The 20,396-nt window shown below is 53.7% G+C and overlaps 1 protein-coding gene across 1 annotated transcript in view; it reads left to right on the forward strand.

The window, feature by feature from the left end:
- The first annotated feature begins 7,224 nt into the window (after window positions 1–7,224).
- The window catches only part of TESPA1 (thymocyte expressed, positive selection associated 1), a 28,366-nt gene continuing 15,194 nt past the window's right edge, over window positions 7,225–20,396 (forward strand). The window contains exons 1-2 of the mRNA XM_044995128.1: window positions 7,225–7,340; window positions 20,049–20,255. Of these exons, the coding sequence (XP_044851063.1) occupies window positions 20,090–20,255 (166 nt within the window). The 5' untranslated portion in view covers window positions 7,225–7,340; window positions 20,049–20,089. The remainder of the gene's footprint in view (window positions 7,341–20,048; window positions 20,256–20,396) is intronic.

A 20,396-nucleotide genomic window follows, 5' to 3' on the forward strand; every position in this document is an offset into this window, starting at 1 on the left:
TGCTGGAAAAAGAGGCAAGCCAGGCTCCTTGTCCAATCCACTCTCCATGGTGCACTGTAGGCCACTCCATAGTCAAGCCTGCACCCCTCAGCCCTAGCACTGTCAACCATCTCCAAAGGTCGGCACAGAACAAGCCTGGGTACGTGCAGGAATTGCTGTGGCATCTGGACGGAATGCTGGGTGGAGCTATGATTCCCCAAGACCTCTGAGAATCACTCAGCCATGCCCTGGAGGGGTGGGTCGCATGCAATGTTCAGATGCCAGTTCAAGGTGGCTTCCCATCAGCACTCAGCCTTCCTGCCTGCCCTCCTCCCACCGGCTCACTGCTCCCGAGGGGCTCTCTGTGTGCTCCAGGCACTGAGTTCCTTGCCATGTTGATCTGTTGTCTCCTCACAAGTGTCCATGTCCGGTGCATGTTAATGTGGCCGGAGGAAGTGCTGATCTGTCCGGCCTGATGCAGTGCTCAGCTTTTTCAGCTGGTGGGCTGCTGGAGATGGGAATGCAGATAAGGGGCTGCCTGTCAGATGAAACCATCTTCAGTCCAAGGGTCAGGGTGCCTCACCTAGTGCTAGGCCATCAGCTAAAGCCATGGGGGCCTCTTAGTGCTAAGACGTGCTCCTCAGCACTCAATGACACCACTATGAGATGGAAAGTGTGACCTTGTCTGCCCTCCGTGTCCATCCCCCACTCCTGGTCTCTCCAGTGCAGGACCTCCTCGGAACCGTGGGGTTTGCCAGGGCAAGCTGGAGTTACAGACAGAGAGCAGCTTGGGCCCACTCCTTGCCCTAGGTGTGTGGCAGGCACCTCAGTTAGCAGCTCACAGCCCCAGTGCCCTCAGCCAGCGATCAGCAGCATCCCCCAGCCTTGAGCTTCCTGGGTCCCTGCGGCAGCAGCCATGCCCAGAGCTCTCGCTGCCCTGTGCTGCCAGAGACACAAAGGGCACAGCGTACCCACCTCCTCTTCTTTCCAGGATGTAGTGCAACAGGCTGTCGGGACAGGATTTCCTGCCCTCCCTCCCTAATCAATGGCTCCTGCTCCCCTCTGCCAATCAGAGCCTCGGGGCCAGGCTTTCCCAGCACCGCTGCTGTGTTGTGGGCGTCACTGGGAGCACCCACTGCTTTGCATCTGCCTCTTGCCCTGACCTGAGATTCTGGAGTTGGAATCTCATGACTCTCCTGCTCTCAGACTGGGCCTTGGGTGCACTGCCCCATGCACCAGCCGCTCATCGCTCTGCAGATTGGGTGGGGTTCCCGGCCCCAGCTGCATTTCCTGTCTTCAGTGACCGGTGAGCAGCTTGAGTGGCCAGCAGCCTCCTGCAAACAACATGTCTTTATTTAGCAGCTGGATCAATGTGTTGGAGATCAAAGGATTTTATCCAGCTGCCCTGAACTCCTGCCGCTTTCATACAGGTGCAGCGTCTGCAGCTACCCTGGCTCTGGTGTGGCTCAGGCTGGTTCCTCCTGTGCCCTGGAGTGTCCCATTAAACTCTGCAAGGGGCCAGGCCTTTTCTTCTCCAGGACGTGTTCTTCCCATGTTGATTGCTTCAGCCTCTCCTGGTCAACGAGGTCCCATCCAGGACCCGAGTCAGTGTCGGCAGAGCTAGCAGTACTGGCATTGGCCCGTAGCACCCAGCATTGTCCTGTAAACACCCTACAGTGGAAGCTGTTAGGGGACAATCTTGATCCATCTCCTCCTTCCTGGCTGGACCATCCCAGACAGCCCCTATTAGGAACCACAGAGCCAGGCCAGCACATATTATTATTAAACAGCTCCCACTGTGTGTCACATGGCTGGGGCTCTCTGGGCCTCTGCCTGGCTCTGAGCTTGGGAGAAGGGTCTGTTTTCCCTGCTATATCTTGTTTTCTTGCCCTTCTCCCTTGGGGAGTGCTGGGTTGAGCCAGGCACAGCCGCAGTAAGTTTCCAAGCCCTGCAGTGGTTCCAATCCGATCTGGAATATCGATGTTTCATCCTGCACCAGCCCCAAGGAATGGGGAGGAGAGACTGGTTCATTCCTGGTGCCTCGAGCCCCTTTACAGCCAGGGCAACGGTTAGCTCTGCTCAGTGCAGTGAGAGCCTGGGACAGGGAATGAACTGGGATTCCCTGAGTCTCCATGCTGGGATTCCCCGAGTCTCCATGCTGATCCAGGGCTGCCCCTTCCAAGGGGGAAGCAGCTCTTCACGCTGCCTGCCTGGAGCCTGCACTCATCTGTCCCTTGCAGATAGCTGTGGCCAGTAGAGCCCCGGGGAGCGAGCTGCAGATAGCCCCTGGAAGCCAGTGGTGCTGCTGCCTCTGGACAGGCAGCTCTTGGCAACTGGCGAGTTTGTAGGGAAAATCTAAAGCAAAGCCCCGAAATCAGCCTCCCAGGCCCAAATGAGGCACCACCGCTGCCTTTGGTAGCCCGAGGGGCATTTCATCTCTCAAATACGGGGGTACTTAGAGACCCCAGATCCCACCTTCAGTTTAAAATTGGGCTCTGACTGGCCACACGTACAGCTGATGGATTTCGGGATGTTGGGTCCAGGACAGGCCCATTGCCCCCTTTCAACCCAAGTGGCTAGAAAGAGTTTGGGGCCCTGTGGATGTTCCTGCTGGAAGTAGAAACGGGCTAGTTGGATATTTCTTTGGTGAAGTTTTGTTTGTTTACAAAGAATGTGCAAAGTCCCGTGTCTCTGAACACAGGGGGAATCAAATAGCAGGAACCAGCCCTAAGAGCCCCCTGGCCCAAAAACCTCTCCTAGGTTTCTTCCAGAGTCAGCTGCTGTGCTGCCAGCTGCTCCTTACCCAGCTGGCTCTCCCTCTCAGTCACAGCCCTTTTCACTTGTCTGTTGTTCTCTCCCCATCCTATCCCCTAATCTGGCCACAATACCCAGTTAAACCTTCTACAAACTTGATGCTAGTTTCAGGGCAGACTCCATTAACAGGGCCTTACCAAGTCCATTTTGGTAAATTTCACAGTCATGGGATTTAAAAAACCTGAAATTTCACCGTTTCAGACATTTAAATCTGAAATTTCACAACAGTGTAACTGTGTGTGTGGCGGGGTCCCAACCCAAAAAGGGTCATGGGGGGGTCGCAAAGCTATTGTAGGGGTGCTGCTGCTGGTGGCGGTGCTGCCTTCAGAGCTGGGCAACTGGAGAGCAGCGGCTGCTGGCCAGGAGCCCAGCTCTGAAGGTAAAGCTGCCGCTAGCAACAGTGCAGAAGTAAGGGTGGCCTGGTATGGTATTGTCACCCTTGCTTCTGCATCACCACCAGAAGTGGGTCTGACCCCATACAGGGAAAGAGGAAGTCCTGTCCCTCCACAGCCCAGCTGGGGCTAGCAGCTGGAGCCCAGCACATGGTAGGAACTCTCCACCAGGGCACACGTGACCCTGCTCCTCCAGCACTTGAGGGTTAAAGGGGCCTTGGGCTGACTGTGTGTATGGTGGGGGATGACCACAGTGTCCTGAGCAGTTACCCACATCACCCACCTGTAAGGCTGCCCCCCCCACAAAAAGTGATTCCCCCCATAACACCCTCTCCTCTGCACTGCTGTGGTGCAGCCCTGCCTTCAGAGCTCCGCGGCTGGAGAGCAGAGGCTGCTGGCCGGCCACCCAGCTCTGAAGACAGCACAGAAGGAAGGGTGAAAATGCCACGGCCCCCTACAATAGCCAGATTTCACGGTTCGTGATGTGTTTTTCATGGCCATGAATTTGATAGGGCCCTATCTCTTAGTCTTTGTTTTAGGTGTGGCTCCTTAACTGTCTCTTACAACTGTCTTAAATGGAGGACCCATTCACACATCAGCCCAGAACTTCCCAGCTCATGAACAGAGCCATTAGGTCATCGGTCTGGCTGCCTGGGTAACACAGGCCAGAGAATCCCCTGCATAGAGTCCCCAGACTTTTGCCTAAAACAAGGGGAAGAATAAAAATGTCCAAAGTGACAGAGCCTGGGGGATGCTGGGCCCTGACCCGTGACCTTTGCAGCAGCCTGACTCAGGGTTGGGGGCACAACAGTGTCAGAGACAGGCCTCTGTGTCCCGAGCTGGGCACCTGGAGTCACTGCCCAGGTCTGACCATTTGGGGCCTTTCCAGCTGACCCTGCCCTTCAGCTGGGTGGGGCATCCGGCCAAATGACCCTCTTGGCAAAACCCTCCAAGGTGTGAAGTCTGGGATGTGAAATGGTGTGAGAATAAGTGCTGGTGCCCTGGTCACCTGTGTGCAAAGTCCCAGTGATAAAGGCTCAGTGTCAGGCCCTTGTCCTCTCCCAACACTCTCATGGCTCTGCCAGGGGATGCTGTGTGGTCCTGGCTCTTGCAGGAATTTACACACATTCATTTACATGCACAAGTACATTGGATTGATGTACATCAGTGTAAGAGCCATTTACAGTGGTGCCACCCCCGGTGTGGGTGCCTGACTCCGATCAGCCTAGCCAGTGCACTGTCTGTTGCTCTACACACAAAGCCAAACAGGAACCAGTTTAAACGAAACTGCACTTTTTTAAACCCAAATCAAAGCGTCCACACAGGTTAACAAAACTAGTTTAAATTAAACCAACTGGTGCAACTTTCTTGTGTAGACCAGGCCTAAGGTGTGAATGATGCTGTCTCATCCCCTTTCTTGCAGCCCTCGTCTTTCCTCAGTGGGAGCCTCTGGCTGGTGAACCAGGAAGATAATGGTACATAGAATATCAGGGGTGGAAGGGACTTCAGGAGGTCATCTAGTCCAACCCCAACAATTTTTTTTGCCCCACTTCCCTAAATGGCCCCCTCCAGGATTGAGCTCACAATCCTGGGTTTAGCAGACCAATGCTCAAACCTCTCCCCACTCCTGTCCCTTTGCCCCAGCCTTATCCCAGGTCAGGGGTGGGGGGCATTCAACCAGCACTTCTCGCTGACCTTCTGCAGGAGTTAGTGTGAGAGGCAAGAGTGTTGATACTGCTGGCAAAGACCCCGCCCTGACACTCCCTCCCCAGGGAGCATCTATTTCTGTGGCAGGGTCTCTCTGGTGCCAGTGTGCTGCTTGCACCAGGATCTTTCCAGGAGAGGTGCTAAGCTGGAAGCACGGTCAGTGCTTGGACTGATGCTTTATGGAAAATCCAGTCTGATTTCTACAGGGGCTTCGAACCAGGGACTGAGTGACTGTGGTGGCTGGATCCCAGCCTGGGCTGTCATGCACACACGTGGTGCTGGAATCTATGCGTGTTACATCAGCACAGCTCTGTTGGCACCACTGGAGCTGAATCCATTGCTACCAGCTCAGGTTCTGCCCCTGTTTCATTTCAGCCTCTCTCAAGGCTGCAGTGATTTATTGCACTCATTCCAAGCACCCAGCACCCCCTACACACCAAGCTGTATCTGCTGGATGTTTGCACCATCAGTACAAGCACTGGAAATATTTTCCTCCATCGCACCTGCACATTTATCCATGACCAAGACACCTGGGGACAGTGTATTTATGGTCCAATTTCCTCTTACAATTACACAGGTGGACACGGGGACCTGATCCTCCTTCACACCATGCAGCCATTTGTACTAGTGCAAACTGTCTGTGAGACTGAGCCATCCAGAAAACCCAATTTCTGTTCATGGTCATTTTCAAATCAGGACAAAGAGCCATAAAGTCAAAACTTTTCACAGAACTGAAACCCCATGTTATTGAGAACTCCGGAAAGGTTTCTGCAACAAAATGTGCTCCCCAGTATCCCCGTCAGCTGTGCACTGAAATTGAGATAATTTTTGTCAGTTTCCTTGCTGTGCACCACTGACTCCAGCAATCAAACTGACCCAGGGCTTGTCTAGGTGGTGAGTTACTGCAAGGCAAGCCAGGCTGTGAGTCCACAGCGCACCAGCTTGCTGTGCCCTAACTGGCAGTGGAGGAAGACCCCAGTTTCAGAATAGCAGTGAAACTGATAAGAATCATGTTAATTTCATTCTGCCCCTGCAAGGTCTTGCAGGGTCCCTTGCTCCATGTCTGCCCTTCCAAGCTGAGTGCCTTGGAAGGATTCCTGAGGGATTTCAAGGTCTGTGGTTCAGCTGCTGAGCCACTCAAGCCCTGCTGTGTGGCCTGCCCCAAGGCTGGGTCCCCAGGGCTCCCTGAGCTGCCCAGCACTTGGGGCAGCTGGTTTTTCAGGCTGAGGGAGTCAGACAGCACAGGGAGCCAGCTGGCCCAGCAGTCAGGAAGGCCTGGGGTCCCCAGCCCTGGCCAGTCCTCCTGATGGGACGCTGAGGTGCTGGCAGGAGACCAGGCAGATTTTGAAAAATTGTGTTCTAAGGAAAGATCTATCTAAATTGACAGGTTTTCATAGGTGCTGGAACTAGGGGTGCTGGGGGTGCTGCCGTACCCCCTGGCTTGAAGTGGTTTCCATCCTATACAGGATTTACAGTTTGGTTCAATGGCTCTCAGCACTCCCACTATACACAATGTTCCAGCACCCCTGCAGGTTTCTGTAAAACACTTTGCTGTCCGTAAACGGGCATGTGCCAGTGTTTCAAACCCCCTCGTGAAACATTGTGACAGGAGTCAAGTGCCAGGCCCAGATCAGCGGGAGGCGCTCTCACGGCCAGCTGGGCTTGTTTGCATTGCTTGACACTAAGATCCCAGTCCTGCTTGCCCATGGGATTTGCAAAGACTTTATTTCCGCTTCTCTGACCGTTTCCATCACAGACAGCAGAATATTGGGACAAACTCCCTTCCCCACACCTCCCACTGGGCAGATCACCTTGAAAACATGGAGCTAGGAGTTTGGAGAGCTGGATTTGACTGCCAGCCCTGCCACCAATCTGCTATGTGACTCTCCTGTCTCCATGCCTCAGTTTCCCCCAGTAATAATTGTGCCCCTCCTTGCTGGGGTCAGGGATAAAGGAGCCTTTGGCCTGTGTGTTCAGAGTCACTGAATGGACAGCACCTTGCAGAGCATGAGTAACCAAAGGAGCAATTTTGGTTGAGCCTTATGGCACTAGAGCCCAGAGCCAAGACAGTGGGTTCTATCTGCAGTTCTGGCACCTCCTTTCCCCTCCCCGTGCCTCAATTTCCCCCTCTGGATGGGGCGATGACAAAGGGTTATATCAGGGCTGTGTGCTATTATTAGCCGCCCCCTCCTGCGTTGGCGGATCATTAAGTTTTCCCGTCTAGGCAGCGGATGTGGGTCAACGTTTGAGGTTTCGTTGTTGATTTTTTTAAATTTCCTCTTCAAAACAGATCAGCTTCCTCCCTCCCTGCTGACGACAGATGCGTGCGTGGGCCGTTGTGCCTCAGTGCTGTGACGGGATGCCACGACTGATGGCCCCTCTCCGGAGCTAGACGGCGATCCGCTGGTCAGCCAGTGACCAGGGTCACGCTGGCGCCCCCCAGCCCCGGTGAGTGACAGACCCTGCTGGGTGGCTGAAACCCCTTGCTCTGGGCACCTGTTCTGAGAACGTGCTCGGCAAGGGCTCCGCAGGGCAGGGTTTGCAGGTGGCGCCAGCAAAGAGGGGGAGGAGGGGGGCATGGCAGGAGAGGAAGAGGGTGGGGGTGGGAGGTGAGAGAGGGACCCAGAGGGATGGTGTTGGAGGGGATGTATGGTGGGCAGGACAGTGTACATGAAACAACGGGAAATTACCCTCTTGCTGCTTTGTTTCGGAGGGTGAGATGGGGAGTGGAGACAGGTGGGGAAGTAGAAGGTAGGGCATGAGGTGGGGTGCAGAGAGGGCAGGAGGAAGAGTTAAGAGTGGGGATGACAGGGGATGGGGGCAGGATGGGCAGGGAAGGGGGCAGGGTGGGGAAGGCAGGGTCAGGGCTGTGAGTGAAGATGTGGGGGGCAAGGCAGGGGGTGGGGAGGATAGCGGCAGGCTGTAGGGGCCTGGGTGGGGGGCAGGGTTGGGAATGGGGAGGGCAGAGGGTTGGAGTGAGGGTCAGGGCAGGGGGTGGGGCAGGCAGTAGGGCAGGATGGGGGGCAGAGTTGGGAGTGCAGGGTGAGGAGGGCAGGGGCAGGCAGTAGGGGCAGGGTGGGGAGTGGAGAGGGCAAGGGGCAATGCGGGGAGCGGGGGCAGGGGCAGGCAGTAGGGGCAGGGTTGTGAGTGGGGAGGGAAGGGAGTGGGGTCAGGGTGGGTAGGGCAGGGGCAGGGGCAGGGTGGGGGCAGGGTTGGGAGTGGAGAGGGAAGGGGCGGGGGTGGTGTCAGAGTGGGGAGGGCAGGGTTAGGAATGGGGAGGGCAGAGAGTGGGGGTGAGGGTCAGGGCAGGGGGTGGGGCAGGCAGCAGGGCCAGGGTGGGGGGCAGGGTTGGGAGTGCAGGGTGGGTAGGGCAGGGGCAGGCAGTACGGGCAGGGTGGGGAGTGGGGAGGGCAGGGGGCAATGCAGGGAGTGGGGGCAGGGGCAGGCAGTAGGGGCAGGTGGGGGCAGGATTGGGAGTGGGGAGGGAAGGGAGTGGGGTCAGGGTGGGTAGGGCAGGGGCAGGCTGTAGGGGCAGGGTGGGGGCAGGATTGGGAGTGGGGAGGGAAGGGGGTGGTGTCAGAGGGGGGAGGTCAGGGGCATCAGGGTGGGTAGGGCAGGGGCAGGCTGTAGGGGCAGGGTGGGGGCAGGATTGGGAGTGGGGAGGGAAGGGGGTGGTGTCAGAGGGGGGAGGGCAGGGTTGGGGGGCAGGGTGGGGAGAGCAGGGGCAGGGTGGGGGGCAGGGAGGCCGGGGGAGTCAGTGGTTTCACCCGAGTAGAACTGGCATATCCATGCTGAAGCATTTGTGGCCCTTTGCTTCTCTGTCCGGAGGGTCTGTGGCTGCCGTCACCCAGCCTGCTGTGGGGGTCTGGGGGGCAGGTCGGCCCCGGTCTGTTTCATTGTGGTGGGGCTGCAGCTGCCATTGTGATGCTGGGGGTGGGGGGCTGGCTCGTGTACTGCATGTGCCCTTCCCCACAGCACCATGGGCCATCAGACTTGCAGTTTCCCAGCATTCCCCTCATTGCCCAGGAGCCAGGGCTGGGGCCTGAGGCGGCCTCGTCCCATGGACTCTGCAGCATATGGCAGCATGGGGGGCTGGCCCAGCCATGGCAGTGCCTGGGAGGGGGCAGGATACTCCCAATGATCCCTGTGGCTTTGGTACCGTGCCCTGGGAGCCCTGCGCTCCTGGAGGTGCCAAGCCCAGCACGCTGCCCAGCTGCAACAAGGCAAAGCTGGCACAAGGGCAGCCTGGCAGGCGCCGGTGTCACTGCAGTGGGCCATGCAGCCTCGGCCAGTTCTGCCTGCGTCTACCTTCGGCCAGTTTGACTCTGCGTCAGGGATGGGCCAGGCTCTGCTTTGGGTCCTTTTGTTTAAGATTTCCATTTTGGAGGGAGAAGGGGGTTGGGGGAGATCAGTGACAGGGTTTAAAGGGTAGAAGGGGGGGGTCTGTGTCAGTGTTTAGGAGATAGAAGGGGGGGTCAGTGCCAGGGTCTGGGGGGAGAAGGAGGCTCAGTGCTGGGGTCTGGGGATTGAAGGAGGTCAGGGTCTGGGGGGAGCAGGCGGGCCAGTGTCTGGGTCTGGGGATTGAAGGGGGTCAGGGTCTGGGGGGAGAAGGAGGCTCAGTGCTGGGGTCTGGGGATTGAAGGGGGTCAGGGTCTGGGGGGAGAAGGTGGCTCAGTGCTGGGGTCTGGGGATTGAAGGGGGGTCAGGGTCTGGGGGGAGCAGGCAGGCCAGTGTCTGGGTTTGGGGGACTGAAGGAGGTCAGGGTCTGGGGGGAGAAGTTGGCTCAGTACTGGGGTCTGGGGATTGAAGGGGGTCAGGGTCTGGGGGGAGAAGGTGGCTCAGTGCTGGGGTCTGGGGATTGAAGGGGGGTCAGGGTCTGGGGGGAGCAGGCGGGCCAGTGTCTGGATTTGGGGGATTGAAGGGGGTCAGGGTCTGGGGGGAGAAGGTGGCTCAGTGCTGGGGTCTGGGGATTGAAGGGGGGTCAGGGTCTGGGGGGAGCAGGCAGGCCAGTATCTGGGTTTGGGGGACTGAAGGGGGGTCAGGATCTGTGGGGAGCAGGCGGCCAGTGCTGGGGTCTGGGGACTGAAGGGGGGTCAGGGTCTGGGGGGAGCAGGCAGGCCAGTGTCTGGGTTTGGGGGACTGAAGGGGGGTCAGGATCTGGGGGGAGCAGGCGGCCAGTGCTGGGGTTTGCAGGTAGCAGGGGGGTCAGGGCCTGGCTGTCATTCCCATGGTAGAGCCTTTCTCAAAGAGGAAGGTCTTGCGATGTTTCCTTGTGCTGGTCAGACACTGGATTCTCCTGATCTCTGGGAGTGCGTCCCACCGCCAGACCCCCCTGGCTGGGAATGGGGGTCCCCAGCTCTCCTGCACTCCCCCTGGATCTGTGATCTGCACCGTCCCAGGGGAGCGCAGCTGTTGCGGTGGGTCACAGATCGAAATTCAATCTCTGGTGTCGCTGGGGCTTGACCCATTAGCTGCTGTGCTGATTTGGACCAAAGCTTTAAACCAGCACAAGGAGCTGACGGAGCCAGTGGAAGGACCTGGGCACAGGCCTGATATGCTCCCAGGGGCCTGAGCCATGGAGAAGGCGGGCGGCCACATGCTTAGGGTGACCATATTTCCCTAAAGGGAAAATGAGACCCCGCATGGGGCCGGCCTGAGCCCTCCCTGCCTCCTGCCCACAGTGGTCTGAGGTCATCTCCCCCCACGCCCAGGGGCCAGCCTGAGGCCCCCTCTCTCCCCTGTGCACGAGGCAGCCTGAGCCCCCAGCTGCCCGCCCATGCAAGGACAGCCCAAGGCCTGCCTCTCTTCTCCCCACATGCAGGGAGGCCTGAGCCCCCTGCCATCCGTGGGGCCAGCCCAGCCCGAGCTGCTCTCCTGAGCCCTCCCTCCCATGTGGGGCTGGTATTACCACTGCCCCCCAAGTTCCTCTGTGCTCCGCTAGGGGTCGCATCCCCCCTTTTTTGCCCAAACTGGGCATTTGTCCCATTTGCTCTTCTCGACGGACGATCATACAAATGCCCAGTTTTGCCAAAGAAGTCGGGATGACCGGGACAGGGCTTAAAAAAGGGACTGTCCCAGCCAAAACGGGACGCACGGTCAGGGCTGGCTTTAGGCCGATTCTCTTGATTCCCCCAAATCGGGCCCCGTGCCTAAGAGGGCCCCGCGCTCCAGGTCTTCAGCGGCACTTCGGCGGCAGGTTCTTCACTCGCTCCGGGTCTTTGGTGGCATTTCGGTGGCGGGCACCGTCGAAACTATTCGAATTGGGCCCTGCACTTCCTAAAGCCGGCCCTGCGCACGGTCACCCTACTCATGCTGCACCAGCTGGAGCCTGCACATCAATCAGCCTCAGCTCCAGTGAGTGAGGGTAACCCAGCCCAGAGGTAGGGTAACCCACAAGTAGGAACCAGAGGCGGTCAGAGTTTCCCAGCAAGCTGGAGGTGAAAGGCAGCATTATACTGGGGGTCCAGGCTTAGCAAAGGGTCACACAGCACCCCGAGGCTCTGGGGGCTGGAGCCTTGGATGGAAGGTGGTGACAGCTTGGCCAGTTATTCAAAGCGTTTTCCCTTCCTGAGTGACACAATTAGACAGATTCCCAAGCAAAGGGCTGGGGTTTCCCTCTCTTGGTCTCTTCCAATGTGGACTGGATCCTTTCTCTGGAAGAGGCGTTAGGCAAACCCAAGTTAGTGGGCTCAACAGCAGAGGGACTGGGTGACATTCTCTGCCCTGAGCTATCCAGGAATCGGACTAGAGGGTCTAACAGCCTCTTCTGCGGATCGATGAAGAATTTCCCAGTGGCTCCTGCAGAATCTCCATGGCTGCTGCTCTGAGCAGGGGCTGTTTGTGATGTGCTGGCTGAGCTGGGCGACTGGCACCTCCTCAGTCATGTGACAAGGCTTCTCCACAAGATGGCCACGCAGGCACTTTAGCCTCAGACACTCATGCAAAGATGGATTTGCAGGGGGACTCACAGCACTTCCCCCTGTGGCCAATATTTGCACAGACACAATCCCGCTTGCACGGGTGCTCAGGAAACGCATGCGGGTTTGTGCACCATCCGGGAGTGCACAGGGAGGCTGGGGAAGATGGCAGTGGAAGCGGAGAGGGAGTAGGGATAGGAAGAACTCGAGAAGAGTTCCTTGTTCAGAGTTAGAAGAAATCAGACATTTCTGAAGTTCTTTCCTGCGGTCACAGGACATAGCCTGTTGCTGCCTGTGGTGACCTCAATCTCTTCAGCATTACCCCAATCAAGGAGGGTGGAGGGGTCCCCAAACATAGGCATCTTGCTCATCCCTCAGGTGGGTCCCCTCTCCAGATCTCACTGGGCCAGGAGCTATGAGAGCTAAACCAAATCCCGGCATTGGAAGTGATGGTGCAGGGTATGTTGGGGCCCGAGCGCTGCCCCAAGCGGCCCCTTGGCTGTGATTGGGGCATGGCCACATATTCAGTGGGGTGGGATGGGGGCATTGGCCCTGATGGTGCAGTGAACACTGTCTCTCTGACTGACTGGCCCTGGCAATTCTCCCATGTCGGGCATGGACGTACAGGGGGGTTCTGCTTCTAGTTTCTCAGTGAATGTCTCGCTGCGCACCGCTTGCTCTGCCGCAGGGCCGAGATCTGTTTGCCCTCAGCAGGGGGATGGTGCAGAGAGCTCCCCCTCTGGCTCCTGGCAGGGTGCCTCACACCAGCCTAGCAGAAAAGGCAACTTAGGGAACTGGGCTAAGACCCTCCCAGCTCGTCTTGCATAGGCCCTGAGCCGCTCTCAGATGCTCATGATTTCTGGTCTGGGCCAGCACAAGACCGATGGCCATGGGCCCCAGGGCTGTTGCTCATGTGATTTAGCAATGCAGCGTCTATGATATCCGCACGGCTGCAGGGGGTGGGCGGTGGTTTCGGTAGCTGCTGCTGGTGCAGGAATCCCTGAGATATGCTGATGGAGGGTGAGTCGCTCGCCTCCCTCGCCTGGACACCTGGTGCCTGCCCAGCTGTCACGCTGCAGGAGTTTCCATCTGCAGGAGGAGGCCACAATTTTCCACTCTGTGACTGGGTGGGGTTATCACAGGCCACACCCCCCACTGCCCTGGGGTATATGTGTGGGGAGGACATGTGGTACCAACCCCACTGTGGGTAGGACATAAGAACATAAGAACGGCCATACTGGGTTAGACCAATGATCCATCTAGCCCGGTATCTTGTCTTCCAACAGTGGCTCGTGCTAGATGCTTCAGAAGGAATGAACAGAACAGGGCAATTATCTCAGAGGTTTAAGGTTATCCAGAGCATGAAGTTGCATCCCTGACCATCTTGGCTAACAGCCATTGATGGACCTATCCTCCATGATGACCTTATGTCTTTCTTTTTTGAACCCAGTTATATTGTTGGCCTTCAGAACATCCCCTGGCAATGAGTTCCACAGGTTGACTGTGCTTTGAGTGGAGAAATACTTCCTTATGTTTGTTTTAAATCTGCTGCCTAGTAATTTAATTGTTTTGTGCTGCCAGGTCACGGTGCCTGACAGTTACCCCAGCTATCGCTGCACAGCAGAACCTCATGCCAGGGCCCCAATTTCCTAGAATTTCTGATGTGTCCAAATTAGGGCTCATGCTGCCCACTCACTCACAGATGGCATGAGCTGGGGGTGAGGGAGAAGGATTCCACAGAGCCCATGAAGAGATGAACAAAAGCTTATAAAAAGATCCCCTGGCAAACGTGCCTCACCTGGTTAAAGCCAAGTTGTCCTGTATTCACTGCTAGGTGTCCTGTGCTGGCTAATTCGAGTTCAGAACACACCTCTCTTCCCATATAGACACAACCTGGGAATCACTTTGGGAGCTGGGAAGGGCAGCAATTCATACAGTCATAGATTCCAAGGCCAGAAGGGCCCACTGTGATCATCAAGTATGACCTCCTGTGTCACATAGGCCAGAGACCTGCCCCAAATAGTTCCTGTTTGAACTAGAGCATAAGATAAATCCAGTCTAAAATTGCTAGTGAGGGAGAATCCACCATGGCCCTTGGTAAATTATTCCCAGTCTGAATTCAACTTTCAGCACTGGATCATGTTAGAATAATAGAATATTAGGGTTGGAAGGGACCTCAGGAGATCATCTAGTCCAATCTCCTGCTCAAAGCAGGACCAATCCCAACTAAATCATCCCAGCCAGGGCTTTGTCAAGCCTGACCTTAAAAATCTCTAAGGATTGAGATTCCACCACCTCCCTAGGTAACCCATTCCAGTGTTTCATCAACCTCCTAGTGAAATAATGTTTCCTAATATCCACCCTAGACTTTCCACTGCAACTTGAGACCATTGCTTCTTGTTCTGTCATCTGCCACCACTGAGAACAGCCTAGCTCCATCCTCTTTGGAACCCCCCTTCAGGTCATTGAAGTCTGCTATCAAATCCTCCCTCACTCTTCTCTTCTACAGACTAAATAAACCGAGTTCCCAGCCTCTCCTCATAAGTCATGTGCTCCAGCCCCCTAATCATTTTTGTTGCCCTCCGCTGGACTCTCTCCAATTTGTCCGCATCCCTTCTGTACTGGGGGGAACAAAACTGGACATAATACTCCAGATGTGGCCTCACCAGTGCCGAATAGAGGGGAATAATCACTTCCCATGCTGGCAATGCTCCTACTACTACAGCCTAATATGCCTTTGGCCTTCTTGGCAACAAGGGCACACTGCTGAGTCATATCCAGCGTCACATCCACTGTAATCCACGGGTCCTTTTCTGCAGAACTGCTGCTTAGCCAGTTGGTCCCCAGCCTGTAGTGGTGCATGGGATTCTTCCTCCCTAAGTGCAGGACTTTGCACTTGTCCTTATTGAACCTCATCAGATTTCTTTTGGTCCAATCCTCCAATTTGTCTAGGTCACTCTGGACCCCATCTCTACCATCCAGCATATCTATCTCTCCCCCCAGCTTAGTGTCATCTGTGAGCTTGCTGAGGGTGCAATTCATCCCATCATCCAGATCATTAATAAAGATGTTGAACAAAACTGTCCCCAGGACCGACCCCTGGGGCACTCCGCTTGATACCGGCTGCCAACTAGACATTGAGCTGTTGATCACTATCCGTTGAGCCCGACAATCTAGCCAGCTTTCTATCCACCTTATAGACCTTTCCACCTTATAGACTTTTATCCACCTTAAAGGTCTATCCTCCTTATAGACCTTTCACTGCTAGGTAGAAGAACCCATTCGGAAATATTTGTTCCCCATTTAGGTACTTACAGACTCTGATCAACTCACTCTTAACTTTCTCAGTTTTGGGCACTGGGAACGGGAGCGGTTCCAGGTGCTGGTAATGGAAGAAGTTCTGGGTGTTGGGAACAGCAGAGGTGCTGGGTGTGATGGATTCTCCCTGGGGTGCCACCTGGAACTGAGGTACCACTGAGCCTGCCTGACCCACCAGCCTGGACTTCCTTTACACTGTACTGCTGTGACAGGTCCTCAAGCCCCCTCCAGTACACATACAGGTTGGGACACTCCCAGCTGCAGGTACACACAGATGCTGAGATCAGCTCGGCATGGGAAGGCTTAGCTAAGAAACTGCTCAGTTACTCAAGTACACACCCCACTTTGAAAGGTAAATCCAGAATTATACCATCTTGCGCTGCACAGGGAACTGAAGTGTAAGCTTATAAAATTCTCCCCTTCCCTCAGTGTGGAGACGGCCATACACAGCTTTCTGTTCCAAGCAATGACTCGTACACACACTGGTTTTAGACAAAGCAAAAATAAATTTACTACAAAAGATAGATTTTAAGTGATTATAAGGGATAGCAAACAGGTCAAAGCAGATCACCTAGCAAATAAAGTAAAAATGCAATCTAAGCTTACTATACTAAAGAAATTGGATATGAGTAGCAAATTCTCACCCTAATTGTTGATTTAGCCAGTTTGCAGAAGTTCTTGAGGGAAATCTGCACTTGCTTGCAGCTTAAACCCCCAGGTATTTCTTTCACAGGCTAGAAATCTCTCTAGCCTGGGTTCAGTCCTTCTCCCCCAGTTCAGTCCCTCTTTCTCAGGTGTTTCCAAGAGTCTCCTTTTGGAGGGAGGTCAGTGAAGAAACATGATGATGTCACTCCCCTGCCTTAAATAGCTTTTGCATATGGCAGGAACCCTTTGTCTCCAACTTTAGTTCCCACGCCTTTCAGTGGAAAAACACTAGTATTCTACGATGGAGCCAGTACCAGGTGACTTGGTCACATGTCTCTGTAGGGCCATAGCAGAAGGGGTTTCCCTACACCCCTCCCATATCCCTCCTGAATTTCCCCAACACCCCCCCTCGCCAGTTTTGTGAATTAGTTACATGCAGTGTTGTCAATTTAGTGATTGTTTGGAAATTTTAATTGAAATTGAAACATTAATACATACTTTAAAAGCATATAAAGTGTGTGATAAAATATGTATATCTGAAATAGTATAATAGATTTGAAAAGTGTGAACATAGACTACCTTCCTTATACAGCTTTTGTTTTTATGACGATGTCAGTGCATTCATTTCGGTGATGCTGGCCAAATGATGATTTGTAAGCAAAGTCTAAATGAGCTCTCCCTGACAGCTAGTGATGAGCTGGGGGCTGGGGGGAAAGGCTTCAGGACCAGATTGTATTTACAGTCACACCTAATCTACCTAGGTATCCAGCAAAGAGAGCTGCATTGCCCAAGTGATAGATTTTGGCTGGGGTTGGGTTACAAATCACTTGAATGTGGGGTGGGTGGGGGGATGAAATGTTGTTATTCTTATTGTATAAGTAAAGGGCAGTGGAGCTGTACATAACCTGTGCTGATTGAGGGCATCAAGAGAGAGGGTGGGGACAGGTGTTTTGCTTGATGGTCTACCTGAGTCACAAGTACTATTTGACCTGCCCCTCTCCACTGTTTAAAGACAGAGCTGATTAGGCTCCATAGATAGTCTTTTGTTTTGTTAAGTGACCGCTAGAGCTGAAATCACTGATAATCAGGTCTAAGTGAAGAGAGGGCCCAGTCTGCACTAGCAGCAAGGTTCCCCCACTGAGAGCTCAGCTGAAATCACTGTGAGCTGGGTCGAACCTCAAGAGACATGCGAACAAACATGGGTGTGGCATCATACTTTCTATTTAAGCAAGAGATATCACACACTACCAGCTAGAGGCCAATGTTAAGTGCATTGTCACTTGTTCATCCTGCAGTTGAACACTGTTTCCAAACAAGACCAGCAAATGCTCACTATCTTTCTGCAAGAAACTCAACTGACTGGCTGGAAGCATATGGTGCAACAGTGAAAGACTCAACAGTTGAAAAAGTGAAGAAGTCTCTCACCACATTCAAAAAATTTGCACACATGGCTAATGAATGCACCGATGCAAATGGGAAAGTATTAAGTCATTGTGTACGTTATCTTGATGTCAGTGGTAGGCCAGTAGATGCATTTCTAGATGTTCAAGCTATGGAAGACACATTGGCTGCATCTGTGACAGCCCACATCTTAGAAGAGTTAAATGCTTATCAATTGGACCCCAAACAGACAGCTACTTGTGCATTTGATGGAGCTGCAAAGTTCTCTGGAAGACATGGTGGAGTACAAGCTTTGCTCAGAGAAAAATGTAACCCTAATCTCTCCTATACATATTGCAGAGGCCATCTACTCCAACTAGCACTAGTATGAGCTGCAGACTCTTCAAAAGACATTTAAAAATCTATAAATTTAATGTCTTCATTATATTCTTTTTTCAGCAAGAGTCCAAAAAGACTGAATATCTTGGAAAATAAAGAAGATACACTGGGACTGAAGTTCAAATTAGTCCAACCTGGGAAAACCCTCTGGCTTTCTCATGAGCGATCCTTGGCTGTTGTCTTAAAATTACTCCAGCCATTATTACTGGCTTTGGAAAGTATCTACCAAGATGGGACAGATCTAAGTAGTGAGGCTGGTGGATTACTTTTGCTACTACATTCAGAGAAGACTATTGCCATCCTCTCTCTTGTCAGTCTACTATTGAAACCACTTGGGTCATTAAACAATTCCACACAGGCATCTGCTACAACAGTACTAGATCTTTGTCCAGCAATAGAAGCTACATTTGGATCAATCAGAGAGCTATCCATTGAAAAAGTACTGGAAGAAGCAAAGACTTCAGTCCAGAAGTTGACTGATGAAGGCATTTATATTGAATCCTTAAGTGAAGAGGACAAGAAGTGTTTAAGACAACTGAAAAAGTACACAGACTTTATTCTTAAAAATCTACAACACTGACGTCTAGATTCTACTCAACCTCTACGTAGCTTTTACAGATGCCTGTCCTATAAAACACTGACAGTTGAGTGAAGTGAGGCACTACCAGCAATGGGGCTGCCATGTGCTCAGGACAGAATAGAGAATTTGAACACAGAGTAGAATATCATACAATGAATGAATGAAGATTTGACTTCAACTTCTTTTTTATCATCACTAGTGGCTCGACCTGATCTTTATGCTATGTTTCCTGGGATGAAAGAAGTAGGAATTCATCTCTTGCTACTCTCAGTCACAACAGTTACAGTTGAGTGTTCTTTTTCATCACAGAATAGAATTTTGTGTTCTGAAAGAAGTCGCTTTCTGCCTGATCATGTGAATGAACTAATGAGCATATCAATTGAAGGAATGGAAGTACTGGACACACAAGAAGCCACCAAAGATGAACATGTTGCATTCAAGAAGTTCATTAACAGAGTTGTGCAAAATTATATCAAGAAACCAAGAAGGATGTAGATGTCATGCTTCATAGAAGGCTTGAGTAGCCAACTTTAATTTGTGTGATGATTTCAAAACATGAGTTGAATCTAATAAAATGGTCATGAAACAGTTTTCAGTTTTTACTATGGTGCCATACAGCCCACCTTCACGGTCTCACCCGTCATCGGCCCTGGCCCTCTTCGCCCATAAATTCAAACCCCCACCCCCCCAATTTCAATTCCTGGGGAAAACACTGCATAGCAGCCATGTGTCAGAGGCTGTTTGTAGCATCCTCAGGAAGGCTTCCCGGTGGGAGATTAGCATCTTCTAAGACTTATTGTTCTTCCTAATGGCCCTTCCCAGCCAGCCATCTAGATTGATTGCATTCTGCCTAGTGGACACACATTTGTAATAGATACAGAGACAATATTCCTAACTTCAGATAGCAAAATGATACATGCATACAAAAAGTGTAATCAAATTCAGTAAATCATAACCTTTCCAGTGATATCTTACATGATTGATAATGCATAAAATACACCATAGTTATGCCATAATCATATCATCATAATATTACTATGAAGAATATGGGGCATAATGTCACACTGGGAATGGAGCTGGAACTGGGAGCGGTTGTGGGTGCTGGGGATGGGTGAGGTTCCGGGTGCTGGGGAATGAGAGAGGTTCCAGGAACTGGGACTGGGAGCAGTCGTGGGTGCTGAGAATGGGAGCAGTTCTCGGTGCTGGGAATGAGAGAGGTTCTGGGAGCTGGGACTGGGAGCGGTTGCGGGTGCTGGGAATGGGAGAGGTTTTGAGCACTGGGGAATGAAAGAGGTTCCGGGAATTGGGACTGGGAGCGGTTGTGGGTGCTGGGAATGAGAGAGGTTCTGGGAGCTGGAACTGGGAGCAGTTGCGGGTGCTGGGAATGGGAGAGGTTCTTAGCACTGGGGAATGAGAGAGGTTCCAGGAACTGGGACTGGGAGCGGTTGTGGGTGCTGGGAATGGGAGAGGTTCCAGGCGCTGGGCACAGGAGAGGTTTCAGGTGCTGGGAATGGGAGAGGTTCTGGGTGCTGGGAATGGGAGCAGTTCTGGATGCTGCGAATGGTAGCAGTTCTCGGTGCTGGGAATGAGAGAGGTTCTGGGAGCTGGAACTGGGAGCAGTTGCGGGTACTGGGAATGGGAGAGGTTCCAGGAACTGGGACTGGGAGTGGTTGTGGGTGCTGGGAATGGGAGAGGTTCCAGGCGCTGGGCACAGGAGAGGTTTCAGGTGCTGGGAATGGGAGCAGTTCTGGGTGCTGGGGAACAGGAGAGGTTCCAGGTGCTGGGAGCCCATGGCAGGCATGGCTCCCCTGACAGGCTGCAGAAGGCAATCCCCGGCTGTGCCCTGTCAGCAGAGACCACAGGAGGTGTGGCTCAGCTCAGACATGGATGCACTGACTGACTGTTGGTTTCTCTCAGGGTCTTGGCTTTGCCCAGAAGGTCCTGTGGCCCTGCGAGCCATGGAGGCTGCATCAGTGCTGAGCCCCTCATCCTGGGAGAAGCGCAGAGCGTGGGTCCGGCAGAGCCGGTGCTGGCGTACCACTGTGCTGGAGGAGGAGGCAGCGGTGGCCGTGCAGGATGTGTCTGGGCTGCAGCCACCACATCTAGATGATGTCTTCCTCGAAGGTGGGAGAGCAGCTGGGGAAGTGGGTAGGGGCGGGGCATGTGTTTGGGAGGACCGGGTTCTTCCTTTAGCTCCTGTGCTGTCCTTCCCAAGAGGTAAGTGCACGGTGGGACTTGGACAGCGTCCGCTCTCGTCCACCCTGA

This window comes from Mauremys mutica, chromosome 20 (assembly GCF_020497125.1).
Source record: "Mauremys mutica isolate MM-2020 ecotype Southern chromosome 20, ASM2049712v1, whole genome shotgun sequence".
In the NCBI taxonomy this organism is placed as follows: Eukaryota; Metazoa; Chordata; order Testudines; family Geoemydidae; genus Mauremys; species Mauremys mutica.